At 42.9% G+C, this 15,201-nt stretch overlaps 1 protein-coding gene across 1 annotated transcript in view; it reads right to left on the bottom strand.

Moving 5' to 3' along the window:
* Positions 1-15,201, bottom strand: part of TMC1 (transmembrane channel like 1) — a 126,920-nt gene that overhangs the window by 37,840 nt on the left and 73,879 nt on the right. The window contains exons 4-8 of the mRNA XM_063128759.1: positions 14,532-14,669; positions 7,676-7,766; positions 5,364-5,445; positions 3,281-3,387; positions 1,184-1,282 (exon numbers count right to left, since the gene is read on the bottom strand). Coding sequence (XP_062984829.1) covers positions 1,184-1,282; positions 3,281-3,387; positions 5,364-5,445; positions 7,676-7,766; positions 14,532-14,669 — 517 coding nt within the window. The remainder of the gene's footprint in view (positions 1-1,183; positions 1,283-3,280; positions 3,388-5,363; positions 5,446-7,675; positions 7,767-14,531; positions 14,670-15,201) is intronic.

Here is a 15,201-nt window from a genome sequence, read left to right as displayed (position 1 = left end):
ATCCCAGTGGGGGGTATGGACAGAAGCAAACACTTAGTTCTTTTGCAGCTCAGAGCACACTGGTTTCCATCCTGCTTTTCATGTAAAACAGGTTGCAGCAAGTATTTACTGGAGAGTTTACAGGAAATGTGGTTGCACATGTCCTGCAGGAAAATGCTCCCCACAGCACCTTAAACTACTGCAGGAAGTTCCCACAGTAATTTAGCACATCCTGGTAAGTAACTTACTGTAAATCCCACAGTAGTTGTTGTTGTGAACAATATCCTTGACCGCTAAGGGGGGGAGGAGGAGGAGGAGGAGGAGGAGGGGGAGGAGGAGGAGGAGGAGGAGAAGAAGAAGAAGAAGAAGAAGAAGAAGAAGAAGAAGAAGAAGAAGAAGAAGAAGAAGAAGAAGAAGAAGAAGAAGAAGAAGAAGAAGAAGAAGAAGACATGATAGTTGCTCTATCTCCTCATTTATCTGGCTTTCACTCTCTTGCCACTGCCAGTTTTCAGGCTTGTTATTTCATATAGACACAGAGGGGCAAATTCTTCCTGCAGCACAGCTCCACTGAACCAAAGCCACCTACAATGTTTTTGTACATCATGAAATTGGCTCAGAACGGCTCAACATGGCGGCCCTTGGGGGTCTGCTTTATGACACATCAACTCAATAAATATAAGGCAACATGGCAGCTGCTCAGAAGCACACAGAATAATTTGTTGAGCTACTTTCCATCTTGTGCGTGTCAGAAATCCCAGTGGCAAGTCAACATAAGGGTTTAGGGTTTCATCTCTTTTCACAACATGAGTGGGAGTGTATATCTTTTCATTTTATCTACTTAAGTGCTCCATACTAAATGAGTGAACTTGAGCAACGAATTGCTGAGGACTGAAATCAACATTTTAGGGTGCAGATGGAGGGCTCCTAGCACTACCAATCAGAAGAATAGCATAGCTATCCAGCTGTTCTATCTCCACCCCTTGCCTCTCTTTTTTTCCTAGTAAGAAAAAACGATGGAAGAAGTGATGGGGTAACACTGGAGGTTTATGAGTGAAAGACAACAATGTCATTGGGACCTGCCATAAAATTCAATGAATGAGGCGAGGGTGTGGGTGTGGGTGTGTATGGGTGTGATAAATGTCTCATCTGGACCCCCCTTGCAAAGTAAAGCAAACAAACAAAACAAAACACGGTGCATACTTACACTAAAGTCATACAAAGTAGCAAAGTTCATAGCAGTTGCTTCCTCTGCTCTTGGCACAGTTTTTCTGGCTAAAGTCCCATACGGTTTCCCCATCAGTGCCTGTATTCAAACGTAGGGCAAAGCGTTAAAAACGTTAAACACAACCTCAACAAACGAAAGGCCAATATGCAATGTTCAGGGCAAAATATGCTTTCAAGCTCGCTCGGAAATGTTTTATTGTTTTCCTTCTGCTGATTTAACATTAAACTTGATATTGAAATTATTTATATGCGAAATTAGAGCCTACAAAAATCATTAGTCTGTCGAGTCACTGAGATCTCAAATATGCAGACTTTTGCATCTTGGACTATTGATTTTGCATGGGGGGGAATTTACTGAGAATCTTGCAAACCACATTTGTTTCAAGCAGGTTTAAGGATGGATTCATTTGACATGTCATTGAAGAATGGCTGCTTTGATACTTACAGCACACTGGCAGAGTCCAGGTCAGTTGCTGGTCATCTGCAGCAACAGGTCACATGGTGAGGTTGACCTTTCTACGTCCTTGATTCTAACCCATGTTTCCATGCAGTAGTGAAGGAAGGCTCTTGAGTGTAGGCTTAAGGCCTGGATTCATATCTCACTATAGCCTTGGATAGGGTTTTGGCAAGGACAAAGTGCCTCGGACATGTTGCTTTATCTCTTAGCCTCAATTCCATACTGTAGAATGGAAATTATACCTCACAGCTTAGGTCTGTTATGCCCCCCAACATTTCACAGATAAAAATACAGAGAAGCTCATAACACTCCAACTCTCACTGCCAATATTGCTAAAAGCTATACATTACCTTCTGTACTGCTGAGTTAACCTGCAATAGCCTGCCCTGCCCTGATTTAAAAGCCAAGGGATTGTTGTTACTTTGGGTTAAAAGTGCCCTAGAAAAGTATAAGTATTCTACAAGATGTTGACCGAGTCTGCACATGATCAAAATTACTCATGGGTTGTTTATTAATTAATTTATTTGATTTGTACCCCATCTTTCTACCAGGAGAATGGTACTCAAAGTGGTTTAAACCATGGGGATTTTTGAATGAGTGGGAGCTTCTCACCACCTGATTACTCCTGCTGAAACCAAGCAGAGCTAAACAACCTAGGCCTGCCCTATCCCTGGGTTGTTGATCATGCTGTCCAAACTAGGTATGCTGGGTTGTTGGGGGAGAGAGAACCCAGAGTTGTAACCCATGGTTACAACTCTAGCTTGTCTTTTCCCCAACAACCCACAATTCCGGGTTTGGATGTCACAGTCAGCTCAGCAGGGGTGGGCAGAAGCCAGCACACTTGATCATTGCTGCTCATTCAAGATTAGCTGTGGTTGAAACAACCCATGGGTAGTCATGATATGAAAACCAGACCGTTGTCAACACCTCAAAATCTATCTCAGCAGCTACAGTGAGTAACATGGTAAACTGGGACAGATGGAATATATGTTGCATCAATGAACAAGATAAAGGATTGTGGGAACATTGTGCATTAAAGGTGTGATATAATTAATTACCACTATAAAAGCAAAATACATGAAGGCCAGCAAGGGGTTTCTATCATCATTTAAATCCTACTAAATGTCAGTGTTGCAGCTTGGCCTGGAAATAATTTTCTTTGTAGTGAAATCATTTCAACCAGTCTAAAACACCAATGGAGGCTTTCTTTAAATGTATGATTTCAGCAGGGGAAGGGCAATTCCTCCCCCCTCTTTGTTTTTTACATTTTAGAATTTAAATTCACAGTGTTGGGGAGGGGAGGGTTAGCCCTTCCCTCTCCAGCACACACAACCTCCTGGAAAATGCCCCCCTTGCTTCTATTAGCCTTTTTAAAAGCCTCTATTGGCCACATTGGTGGCTTTTAAACAGCCCAAACGCAACATGGGCAAGAGAGCAAGGAAATTGCCTTACCTCCAATCAGAGTTTGGAGATAAGGCAGGGAAGCTGGTGGGCTGGATTGAGATTCCCACAGGCCATGTTAGGCCAACAGGACAGACATTCCCCATCCCTGCTGTATGACATTCAAGCCAACAGTGAAATAACAAAGCAGGCTGGGCCTATTAACTGAGTCATCCTCACCTCAGGCACCATGATGAGACCAAAGGTCAGTCCAAACAAAATTACATTTATTCCATACATCCAGCGCAAAAATATGAAATAGGATGCAACCGAAGAGCCAAAATGACCTATGAAGTCAAATGAAAGGGCAAGTGAATCATTCTTTATTGTTCTCATAGTTCAATAAGAAGAAGCAAAAGGACACAGAATATTTTTGCTTACTTAACATACCATATATCACTGTTTAACCTTTTCTTCCCCATAACTATATATTACCAACTATCTGATCTGCTAAAACTATGGGAAGGTACTAATTATTTCTTACATTGCTATGATATATATATATATATATATATATATATATATATATATATAATTACAAAGGTTTTCCACCATCCTTGACGGCAGTGTATTTGTATTTAACAAAAGTTTGGTTTACGAGAATAATTAAGCCACTTACAAATTTATTCATGCTTCAGAAAGCAACTGCAAGTTAAGGCACTTTCCATAACTTCCACACCTTGGGCCACTATCCAATGGGGAGCTGCACCACCACCTATTCCATTGCAACCCTGCTGCTTCTGTTCTACTTGCACTACGGAGATTTAGGGCTCCATCACACGTAATTCCCCAACCCCCCTGCTTTGTCTTCGCGTTTTTTTTTACCTCTGATGCTTTTTTGCTTGTTTGGTCTTCCACTCCACCCCACCCCTTCTCTTTCTCCCTCCAGTTCATTAGTTGCTCCTCCCTCCCCCCTTTAACAAGACAGGTCCTGTCAGATGAGACCACCTTTCTGCCCAGCAAAATGGAATGACCCTTTAATCTGGCTCTTTGGGGGCATCGAGGGAGTACAATCCTGTCTCTGCAGAGATTTGGGCATTGTACAATTTTAAAAAAATGCTTTCGAGCCTGGGATGAAAGGTTTGTGTTTTCTATTGAGGCTTGGAGCCAGCTGCTGGGAGAGATCGCTTTTCCCTGCCAGGACCTGATGCAATCCATTCAAGCCAACAGCAAGGCTCCCCTCTCAGCACATGCCCCCAACAAAGGAAAACGGACTTAGGGAAAATAATCCAGACTTTAGGTGTTCTAGGAAAATATGGAAAAGGCTGGGGAAGAGGTGGGGTGTCAGCAGGACAGGCATGGCGTCATGCGAGTACCATGCTGCAAATCTGCACACCAGGCATGGCGAGAGTGCACTAAATTGCTGGTGTGATGATGCTCTTGGAGCTTTCAGGAGCAACTGGAAACGAGTGGAAACATTCATTTCTGGAATGGGGCAGGTCAGCAGAGCTTGCATAAGGGAGTTCTGCCAACCTGTCCCAATCCAGGAACCAGAGTTTCCGCTCATTTTGGGGCTTCCTATAGGAAGTGTTAAATCTCCATTGCACAATTGATGGCTCCCACTTGAGCAATGGAATCAGTGGGAGAGGCCACTTGTGTAACAGCCATGTTGGATTCTGCCCTCATGTAATCAGATATTCTACAGTCTCACATAGTCTGCCTACTTACAAGTGAGGCTTGATGTGAACACACTTTTTCCTTTGTCTTCCTGTCCCAATCCTCTTCCCCAGTTCCATTAAAAAAGAAGAAATCCAGTCTCAACCAAGTGAGAGGCAGTAAGCTTCCCAAGATTATTCAGTGAGCATCATGGCTGAGCAAGAATTCGATCTGAGGTCTTGACAATAAAAACTTAACTGTCCTCATTGCACTATGTTGGCTTCTGCATCTTGTACTCTTTTGGGCATCTAAAATTATAGCTATTGAAGATTCTATTTAGTAACTAACTAAGATGGATTTGTAGAAGGCCATCTAATTGGGAAGGACAATAGAAGTGAAGATGCTTTCCACCCAAAAGATACTAGATTCAATCCCTGGGAGGGCTCATGTTGAAACCCTGGAGAGATGCTGCCAGCCAGTGCATCCAGTACCAAACTTGATGGTCTGATTCAGTATAAGGCAGCTTCCTCAATATTAGGGGTGACATATGGTGAACATTTTCTTGGAACTCTGCCTTTTTCATTCAGTCATGATTCCCAGCAACATACCAATTATTTCTTTTTAAAAACAACAACAACACCCTGTCCTGTCCCCCGCAATCACTTACTTTCAATTTCTTTTATTTTCATTTCCCAGGGGATGCAGGCTGTCCTAAAATTCTCAAAATCACGTTGAAATTTCACCCATTTCTGAAAGAGAAATGACCAAAGTTAAATAGGACAATGAGGAAAGCCAAGAAAAACACTTTCAGCTGTAGAAGAGTTTAACCCTCTGCTTGTACAATATCTCTATTTGCAAAATATCCATAAATCTACATGCAATCTAGTTCATAAGTATGGTTTTGGAAGGGATGTTGAAACTGAGGGTACAGGAAATACAAGTATTGTATGTCTTCTGTCTCTGCACTTTTCTGTCTCATTCAAAATAGCATTTCCCCATCTTTACTAGCAAGCAGATACACTAATCACCCAGAGGTGGGGAACATATTACAGTCTAACTTTCATTTTGGAGAGTCTCCCGGGGTGGGGGTGGGGCCATTCTAGTGGTGGCCGGGACTGAAGACAGAAACATATCAACACATTTTAGTTTATAGCTCCCTTGTACTGCCAGTAACAAAGCAGCAGGAGGGGCATTTCAAATGGTGGGGGGGAATTGCAGAAAGGCAGGGAAACAACCAAGTGATCAGTGGTTGGGGGCAGGGGTGGGGGTTGGGGGCAGGGAAAGGGGCCATGTGGCCCTCTGGCAAATCTGGGAGGGCCAGGTTTGGCCTCTGGGTCTGAGATTCCCCACCCTTGCACTAACCATTGCCATATTGTGCATTTTCTTGCTAAGAAATACCTGAGAGAGCGCCTTCTCCCTTACCATCCTGCCTGATCACTGAGGTCATCAGAAGGCATGCTCCTGATGGTTCCACGTGGACCTGTGGCCTGATTGGAATCCACCGGGAGAAGAGCCTTTAGTGTAGTGGCCCCTTCTCTGTGGAACTCCCTGCCCCTCGAGGTTAAGCAGGCATCAACAGTAGGCTGCTTCCAGCACTTCCTGAAAACAACTCTGTTTCGAGAAGCCTTCCTCAACTGACTAGCCACTGTTTCTCTGGTTCCTTTGTTTTTAAATTGAATAATTTTAATTTGCTTTTTTATCTTCTTTTATTGTTTATACCTATGTTCACCGCTCCGGAATCTGTGTTAGATAATTGAGCGGTATATAAATATTGTAAACCACCACCACCACAACAAAATGCTAAGTTAGATGATATGGGGGAGACATGAAGCAGAAGGTTTTCTTGCTTCCACTATTCCTAGGGTGACCAACTGTCAGGATTTCCCTGGATTTGTCCTGGTTTTTGTTCTTTCCATGGTGGCAGGGGGGATTTTCTATAATTTTCAATAATGTCCTGGAATGACACACCTTCCCCTTTAAGGCTGCCATTAGCATGGCAGGAGGGAATGACATGCTTTCTTGAGGCACATCATTCCCCCACCCTGAGCTCCAATTGAGGTCTTAAAGGGGAAAGTGGGTCATTCGTGGACATTATAGAAAAGGCCCCAATTGGAGTGGATGGTGGTGGTGCAGAATGAAATCCTTTCTCCTCCTCCACTCCAATCGGGTTCTTTAAGGTGGCGGGGGAATAACGTACTTTCTGCAGGACTCAGAAAGCTGCTTCCCCACACACACACTAGGTGTCCTCTTTTTTGGTTTCCCAAATATGGTCACCCTAACTATTCCCCATCTATATCCTTCATCAACTGAAGCACTTTGAGTTGTGCTTGAACTCAATCAAAGCAGAAAGACCTGCATCATGGCCCATCCCACACATCTTAACCAAGTGGTTCACCAAGAACTGTTTACGTATTTATTATTTTTATAATGCTTCTAGCCTGCAGACTTCGGGGAAGTGTGCTGAGGACTGCATCTCTAAGGGCACAGTGAAACATTTCATCCCAGTGATTTAAATGAGAACCAACCTGCCACTATGTGGATTTCCTGCAATGTGATTTTCCTAAGCATCATCGGAGTTTAATACTTTCATTTCTTTGCCATTTGTCATTATTCTGAATGCCCATGTGGTGTTCTATGCTCCGCTGACTCCAATCAGCACTTGAGCACTCAGATTTCTTGTATTTATTACTTTTTCATGCTACAGTATGAGAACACAAATGTATTTAATGTTTAATATAAAACTAAAATGGTGTTTTGCAGCATTGGCAGAAGTGACACACCGAGAAAATCGGTGTGCAGGCATGTGCGTGAGTGTGTGTTTAGGACAAGTAAATGTGATCCAAATGAGAGTGAAACCATTCATTTTAGAACAGGTATTTATTTATTTTTATTTACTACATTTCTAACATTTGGAAAGGAGGGGCTGACTTACAGTATAGCTATTGAGCTATTCCACAGAAATAATGCAATGAGCCTTACTTTCATCATCATCACTTTAAATGCATACCACTGCTTCCCTTTGCCTTTGCCAAGAGCTCCTTCAAATTTTTCCACAAACCGTTGAGCTTCTCTGAAATATAAAAACCAAAGGGGGACTTGTGGGTTTATCCTGAAAGCAAGCTTTCTCTGATTGTCTCTTCTGCTGAAAAGTCGAAAAACATTTATGGCATTCATGGGAAATAAAGATGGCAGTGGCTGATGGATCTCACTTTGCTTTGAAGTGATCCCAGTTACTCATTTAAAAAGTGTGGAATTTTTTTTAAGTGGAAAGGGTAGGACTTCCATGTCTGGAGGCACGCTGGTGCCTGCAAGCACCATCTTACCTACCCCTGCTACAGCAGGTAGGTGTGACATCACAGGAAAAGTAGCATCAGGAAGATCAAAGGAAAATAAAATAACAGAATGCCACAGCAATTCAAAATAGTCAATATCAATGAGGAGGAGGAGGAGGAGGAGGAGCTGTTGTTTCATTGGCTGCTATCACAATCAAGCACAAATATTCTCCATCAATATTTGGGTACTATTCATTTGGGCGTTATCATCCATGGGGTGCTATTCATCCACAGCACCCATGGAATATTTGCATGATAAATTCAAATAGGTTATTTAAGAAGGATTTCAGGAAACATCTCAGTAAGCATTTGGTTTTACAACAGGGATCTTTTAAACAAAATATATGAAAAGCAACTCTGCTGCTAGAGTAAAATATCTCAGAAGATGGCCAGTGGGTAATGATGCAAAAAGCCCACATGCTCTCATGTTCAATGAGCTAATTGAAACAGAGTCTTCTGTGCTGCTGCAGCAATCAAGCAACTACTGCAGAGTGCTTCACCTCAAGTTGCCTCCCCTCGATACAGACTGATTTTATATGGCATCGACTTTGTTTGTGTGAATCATATTAACTCTGCTTTTTGCCCATATAGGAATACAAGCTGACTCTGATCTGCGCACAAGAGATATTCCCAGGGCATTTTCCACTTTAAATCCCCAACCCATGGGGGCCTAGATTCGGGGATGCTGCAGTCACATTTAGTTCCCAAACTGCAGCAGAGTAAACAGCCCTCAACAGGAAAGAATCATGGCATTAGTCCTAATCATTCCAGTTCAGTGAGTTTAACATTCTTATTGGCTAAACCAATAACACTTCTCTGCTTAAGAAAATCCATAAAGATGACATTTAGGCTTCACTCCCTGTCTTTGAAGTAGCTGCCAAACCTGTGCGTGCCTGTGCGTGTGTGCGTGTGTGTGGGGCATGTGTGTTTGTTCTTAAGGACTGTTGAGATAGTGGGTTAGATCCAGACTTAGGGCAATATCCCATGGTAGTCCTACTTCAATGTCTCTACTCGATGTAGGACTACCATTGGATACTACCCTTAGTTGTATTTAGTAGGCATGTGCTCCACTCCGATTAGAATCGGAGAATCAGTAGCGAATTGGCCTGCTCTGCCTTGCCCAGAGGTGGAGTAGAAGCGGACCGCGGACCCTTAGAAGCAAGGCAAAGAGAAGCACCCATAGGCGGAGTGCTTCTTTTTTCGCGGAGCGCTCCGATCACCATTTTGAAAAATTTCGCCCATAGGATTGCATTGCAGAAAAGAATAGGGGATAACTGTGTTGTTTTTAAAGCTATCTTTCTGAAATTTCTTGTGCTTAGAGAGTCGTGGCTGGGGGTCATTTTGAGCCTACTCTCAGCTCTCTGCGTGGTGCAGTTCGCTTGCTAGAATTTTTTTAAAAAATTGGGTAAAAAACCCGGGAGATTTACCTTTTTGAAGTGCTATGGGGCAGAGTCAACTCCCAGTCATGATCACATGATCCCAAAGTTGGAGGAGGGGATAGGCAAAACGGGATATTTGGGATACTGGGAACTTCTCTTTCTTAGTCTGAATGGACTTTTCCCAGTGTTTTTTAAAACAGTAGCCCCACCAAATGCACAAACACAACCTGAAATCATATACTAAGCAAATAAATGACAGATAGGAAACACAGCACTGCTACCCACCCTAACCTTGGTGAACAACTGAATAGATGTGGTGCAAGGGGATGAGGTCCCCTAGGGCATGTGGACGTGCCCAGTGCACAAACTCTCCCACCCTTGGAGGGTCATCAGAGCCCTCCAAAGAGTAACCAGTGGAGAAGCAATGCCTATCATGAGTTGAAGTGTAAGTTTGCTTCTTAGACAGGGACAGTCAAACTGGCATTATTTCCCCCTCCCCCTGGGCACGTCCACCTCCCTCTTACTGGTAAAAGACAGATATAGCCTTTTTTTAAAAAATTCTTCTTTTTGTTTATTCAGCAACACTGCTGCTTTTAATTCCATCCCTCCTTTATTTATTTATGTATTTATTTATTCCATTTTATATTATTTACACCCCATAGCCCAAGCTCTCCTGGCTTTTTCTCTTCAGTGAAGTCAGGCAGGCTTTCATTGTGGTTCAACTCCTTATTGTTGTTGTTGTTGTTATTGTTGCTATTAATATTAATTAGTACTGCTATTAACATTATTATTTTGTTGTTTAGTAATGGCTGTGATCACAGTGCAGTCAGAAAAGGCATCTCTCTGTGCTGCTCCCACCTCACAGGGATGGTTTGCATTACTGGCTTTGAAACTATCCTTGGCTCACTTCTTTATGCCCCCAGAAATGTCTGCTGCCTGCCTGCCTTCCCTCCCTCCTCCCCTGCCCGCCTCGCAGGGATGGTTTGTGTGTGTCTTGCTTTGACTCAGGGGTTAAGTCCTTCCTGCGCTCACTTAGACTTTTGGAAGTTCCAAATCAATTTTTCAAGTGTGGAAGAAGATTCATATAGTTTTACCTCTACTCCCCAATTCATGGCATGTTGGGATTTCCTTTGAAATGGCCCCATTGACCTGTCTGCAGCTTTAAATCCCTGAGATACTGGGGTGTCCGATTTTCATAAATTCCCCAAAAATCAGAGGATGATGGGATTGGCTTGAGTCTCGGCATGCCTGTGTATCCATAGATAATCTATCATGGTGCCGGGTTTGAGGTTTCTAACATGAAAATTGACATAGTTCTAGCATGGGACTTGATTTGGGGTGAGTTAAAAGGTTTAAGCCCCGCCAAAAATCAGGGGATGATGGGATTTGCTTGAAACATGGCATGAATGTGGATCTAGATGGCATCTGTGAGGGTGCCTGCTTCCATTTTTTTATCTGTCAAAATGTCAGAGAACAGTCCATGTCTGAAAATGGGGTGTCCGATTTTCATAAATTCCCCAAAACTCAGGGGATGATGGGATTGGCTTGAGTCTCAGCATGCATGTGTATCCATGGATAATCTATCATGGTGCCAAGTTTGAGGTTTCTAACATGAAAATTGACGGAGATATCGAAAGGGGTGTGAATTGGGGTTATGGGTGGTGCGTTAGAGGTTAAAGCCCCGCCAAAAATCAGGGGATGATGGGATTTGCTTGAAACTTGGCATGATTGTGGATCTAGATGGCATCTGTGAGGGTGCCCACTTCAAATTTTTTTATCTGTCAAATTGTCGGAGAACAGTCCATGTCTGAAAATGGGGTGTCCGATTTTCATAAATTCCCCAAAAATCAGGGGATGATGGGATTGGCTTGAGTCTTGGCATGTGTGTGTATACATCCATGAGGTGTCATGGTGCCAAACTTGAGGTTTCTAACTATAACAGAAAAAAAGTTGTAGACTTTTTTGGATTTCAATGCAAGCCTATGGGGGGGGAAAGCGGAGCTCCGATCCAGATCCGGAGCTCCGCAGCAGAGCGGAGCAGACTATAGGCGGAGCGGGGCGGAGCGAAGCGGCCTGATGCACAAATTGCAGATCTGGAAGAGAAGCAGATCGGGGGGGGTCCGTGCACACCCCTAGTATTTAGAGTAGACCCACTGAAATCAATGGAGTTTTAAAGGCTATGTATGGCTAAGTCTGAATCCAACCTAGTGTATCCAGATTTGAAGGGTACCAGGGCTGAAGGCCCTCTAGTCAGTAGAGGCTGGTGGCTCTGGTGTCAGTGGGGCAGTAAATCTGCTCCAGGTTTCAATCAGAACCAGTCAGAAGTCTAAAGGAGCTATCCAAGGTGAATGAAACCCAGAGCAGATTAAATGCCCCGCTGAGATTGGAGCCACTAGCCTCCACTGCCTCTAGTATGCCTCACCACCACCATGTTGGTTTGCCCCCTCCAGCCTACCTGGAGATGGTGACAAGTTTTTGGAGTCACCATTTTAACTTCCCACAATGCACCCATGTAGTGTCGCTCTGAGACACTATGGGAAATTTAAATGACAGGCCCTGTAGCAGCTGGCTATTTTATTTTCCCACAAGGTATCAGGGCAATGTTCTATAAGGGGCTTTATAGGGAGTTAAAAGGGAAGCCCCAAGCTGCATGGCGTAAGGGACCCAGTGGGCTGGAGGAGTTAAGGTAGCGGTGGACCATGGCAGAACACCAAGGCCCCAGCAGCTGTCTAAGGATGCCATCTGAACATACATGAAGTTGAATGTAGCACAATATACAAGCTAGACATTATCCAAAACTGCCTGTCTTTTTACCAAGCAATTCTGATAACGAAAAAACCAAACCTTGGACGTCCTTACTCAAAGATGAGAAAGTGTCAAAAACACAGGAAATACAAAACTGGGTTTTGTAACCAGTCAGATCATGTGTTATAGGTAAATTATCTATAACACAAGTTAGGCCAAAGTGTTGCCTCTTTGCTAACCTGTGAGAGCTTTATTAAATTCAAAGAAACATTAATCTAATTACCAACGTAAGGGGCATCAATGTTTCATGAGCATGGGTATTATTGTTCTTAAATGGCCTGGCTTAATAATTCATGGTGGGTGTGGGGTTGCAGCTCCCAAAGTGCTAGTTGCACTGTCGTTGGCCTGTTTCGAGCTGGCAAAAGGAGGGGGATGAATTACTGAACGTAAAAGGTGGCTGCTGAAGAAGAGGAAGCCGATGGATTGCTCAACTTTTCAGTAACAGGTCAAGATGGTTCCAGGCACCAGCTCCAACCTCATTAAAGAGAAATGTGGTGTTAATATTGATCAGGTTGGACTCCTCCAAGTCGACTCTTTAAAAAGATTGGGTTCTTAAAATGCCAAAAACTCAGTCCTTGCCAGGTTGCAGCTCCATGAGAAGTGAGACAGGAGTGCAGTCCTGGGGGGATGTAAACAATTTGTTCATTTAAATACAGCATCCGTGTGGCCTTGTTCCTACATTAATAAACACAAGACTACCCACCCTAGGCAGCAATCCTATATCTACTTAACTAGGAATAAGCCACACTGAACTTAATGGGACTTACTTCTGAGTCCCTATTCTTGTTTTAGGGCCTTTTCTGGCTTTCTGCTCATAATTACAGGGGCTAAAGATTTTTTAACCAATTACTCTGAGCTGGCTCACCCATGCATTTGCTACCCTAGAGTTTTCAACAGTTTCCCACTCAGAGCTGAATGTATGAACTGGCTTCATTTTTCATTGAAGCAAAATCCACAAGACCTGTGGAACCTGAAGGACTCTCTGCTTTATTGTTAATTGAGCTTTCGTAGCAGTAGCCAACCCCATCCAACACATGTGTTTGAAAGGATGTCAGGTATGATGAATGTTCCATGCAAGTGTGAACCAGTCCTTAGACTGATATATAGGGCCAAAGATGTAAAGAATCAGTAAGACACCATGTTTACTTTCCCCAAGTTAGAAAAGGTCTATCAAATAACACATAAAATGCTCTTATTCCTGAGCCTGGGTTAGCCATAACCTGAGAGAGAAGAAATGTCTATGTACATAGGAACATAGGAAGCTTCCTTATATACTGAGTTAGACCATTGGTCCATTGTTGACATTGACAGGCAGTAGTTCTCTAGGGTTTCAGCAGGACTTTTTCCAGCCCTACCTGGAGATTGAACCTGGGGATTGAACCTGGGACCTTCTGTATGCAACACAGGTGCTCTACCACTAAGTCATGGACCCTCCCTATGTGTATTACCTATGTGTATAATATGAAGGCTGCACCCTGGGTGCCTCGGCCACAAGGAATGGTGGTGACAGAAAGGAGGGCATTTTGGTGGTGACACACTGGGTTGAGTTCAATTATTCTGCATTTTTGTTTTCAGCTTTGACTTTTTATTGTTATTTTATATAACAAGAAAGTTTTGGCTATTGGGCAGCACAGAAATGTAATAAATATATAAATCAATACATCAATTGTTATTTATTGTAGATGATGATGGTGACAATGATGGATGCTGATGATTGTAAATGATATTTGAATCATGTGATGAAGGGTGATCTATTTATTTATGTATTTAATTGATTCATTGATAATATGTAAGTAATATATGATTAATGGTCATAAGGTACAGATATCAGATTATATATGAGCCATCTCTTCAGATACAAATATAGCATCTATATCAATGTGCAGGGCCACCACAAGGCTCATGTCTTAGCAGAATTCACATGGAGACACCATTGATGAGAACCAGCACCTCCGTGCAGGAATTGTGAACAGGACTGCTATGATTTGTATGATCACTGTGACTCAAAAACTGGGCTTTGGCAACTGCTCTGATCATGGCAGCTTTATAGACAACTCCCACATGGAGGCGCCGATTTTCTCTAAGGGCACGTCCACATGTAAGTAGTGCAAGCAATGGCTTGGGTGCATGTATGAATGAATCACCACAGGTCAATCACCAGCAGCAGAACCTGTGATCACGTCCAACACAGTGCTTTTCAGTGAGTGAACAAGTGCTGAATAATCAAGTAGCCACAAGTCCAAGAGATGTGTGTGCATGTGGGAACACACCCTACTTACGACTTATTACATGTTACTTATTGCATGAACAAGATCATACCTCAAGACTTGCAGTTTCTTTTTCATATTCCAGGGCTTGGTTCGTAAAGTGGTGATCAGCTTCTTTTTCTCTTCTAGTGCTTCCTTCAACTTGGCCAGTTCCTCCTCTGTAAGCTCATCTTCTGAACTGGAATCAGAGCTTTAAGGGGGGGAAAGGGGGTGAAAAGGATATGGGAGCGTGGCTGATGGAGTAGCTGATTATTGTTGTTTTCCCTAGAAACATGTATGCTTTATTAACCTTTAAATAAACTTACTATATAATATAGTACAATATCCTCATAACTTGCAGCTTCTGCTTGTGAAACCTGAGTCACCCTGATGCAGTCTAAACTTGGATAATATAACTGAACTTGTTGGGGGGGGGTGTTAAAATGTATTAACTGATATTCTGCTTTTCTTAGAATATGCATAGTGTTTTCAGCATTGCAGTTTCTATTGCAAAAATGCCAATGTGGCTCGCAAAGAATAATAAAGCATAAACCTGGAGAGTTATCCTGAAACCCAAGATCAGCTGAAATTCAAAGGACATATTTTAAACCTTCTCAGCCAGCTATTAAATCTAAACAATGTCAGTCATCCGAGGGCTCCAGGTAGGAAGGAATCCCACAGGATTCATAAGCCCATCTGATGATAAGGTCTTCCCTAGTCAATCAGTGTGTGTGTGTGTGATG

This window comes from Elgaria multicarinata, chromosome 6 (assembly GCF_023053635.1).
Source record: "Elgaria multicarinata webbii isolate HBS135686 ecotype San Diego chromosome 6, rElgMul1.1.pri, whole genome shotgun sequence".
Lineage (NCBI taxonomy): Eukaryota > Metazoa > Chordata > Lepidosauria > Squamata > Anguidae > Elgaria > Elgaria multicarinata.
Note: the sequence above shows the minus strand (reverse complement) of the source record. Positions and strands in the feature narration are given on the sequence as shown.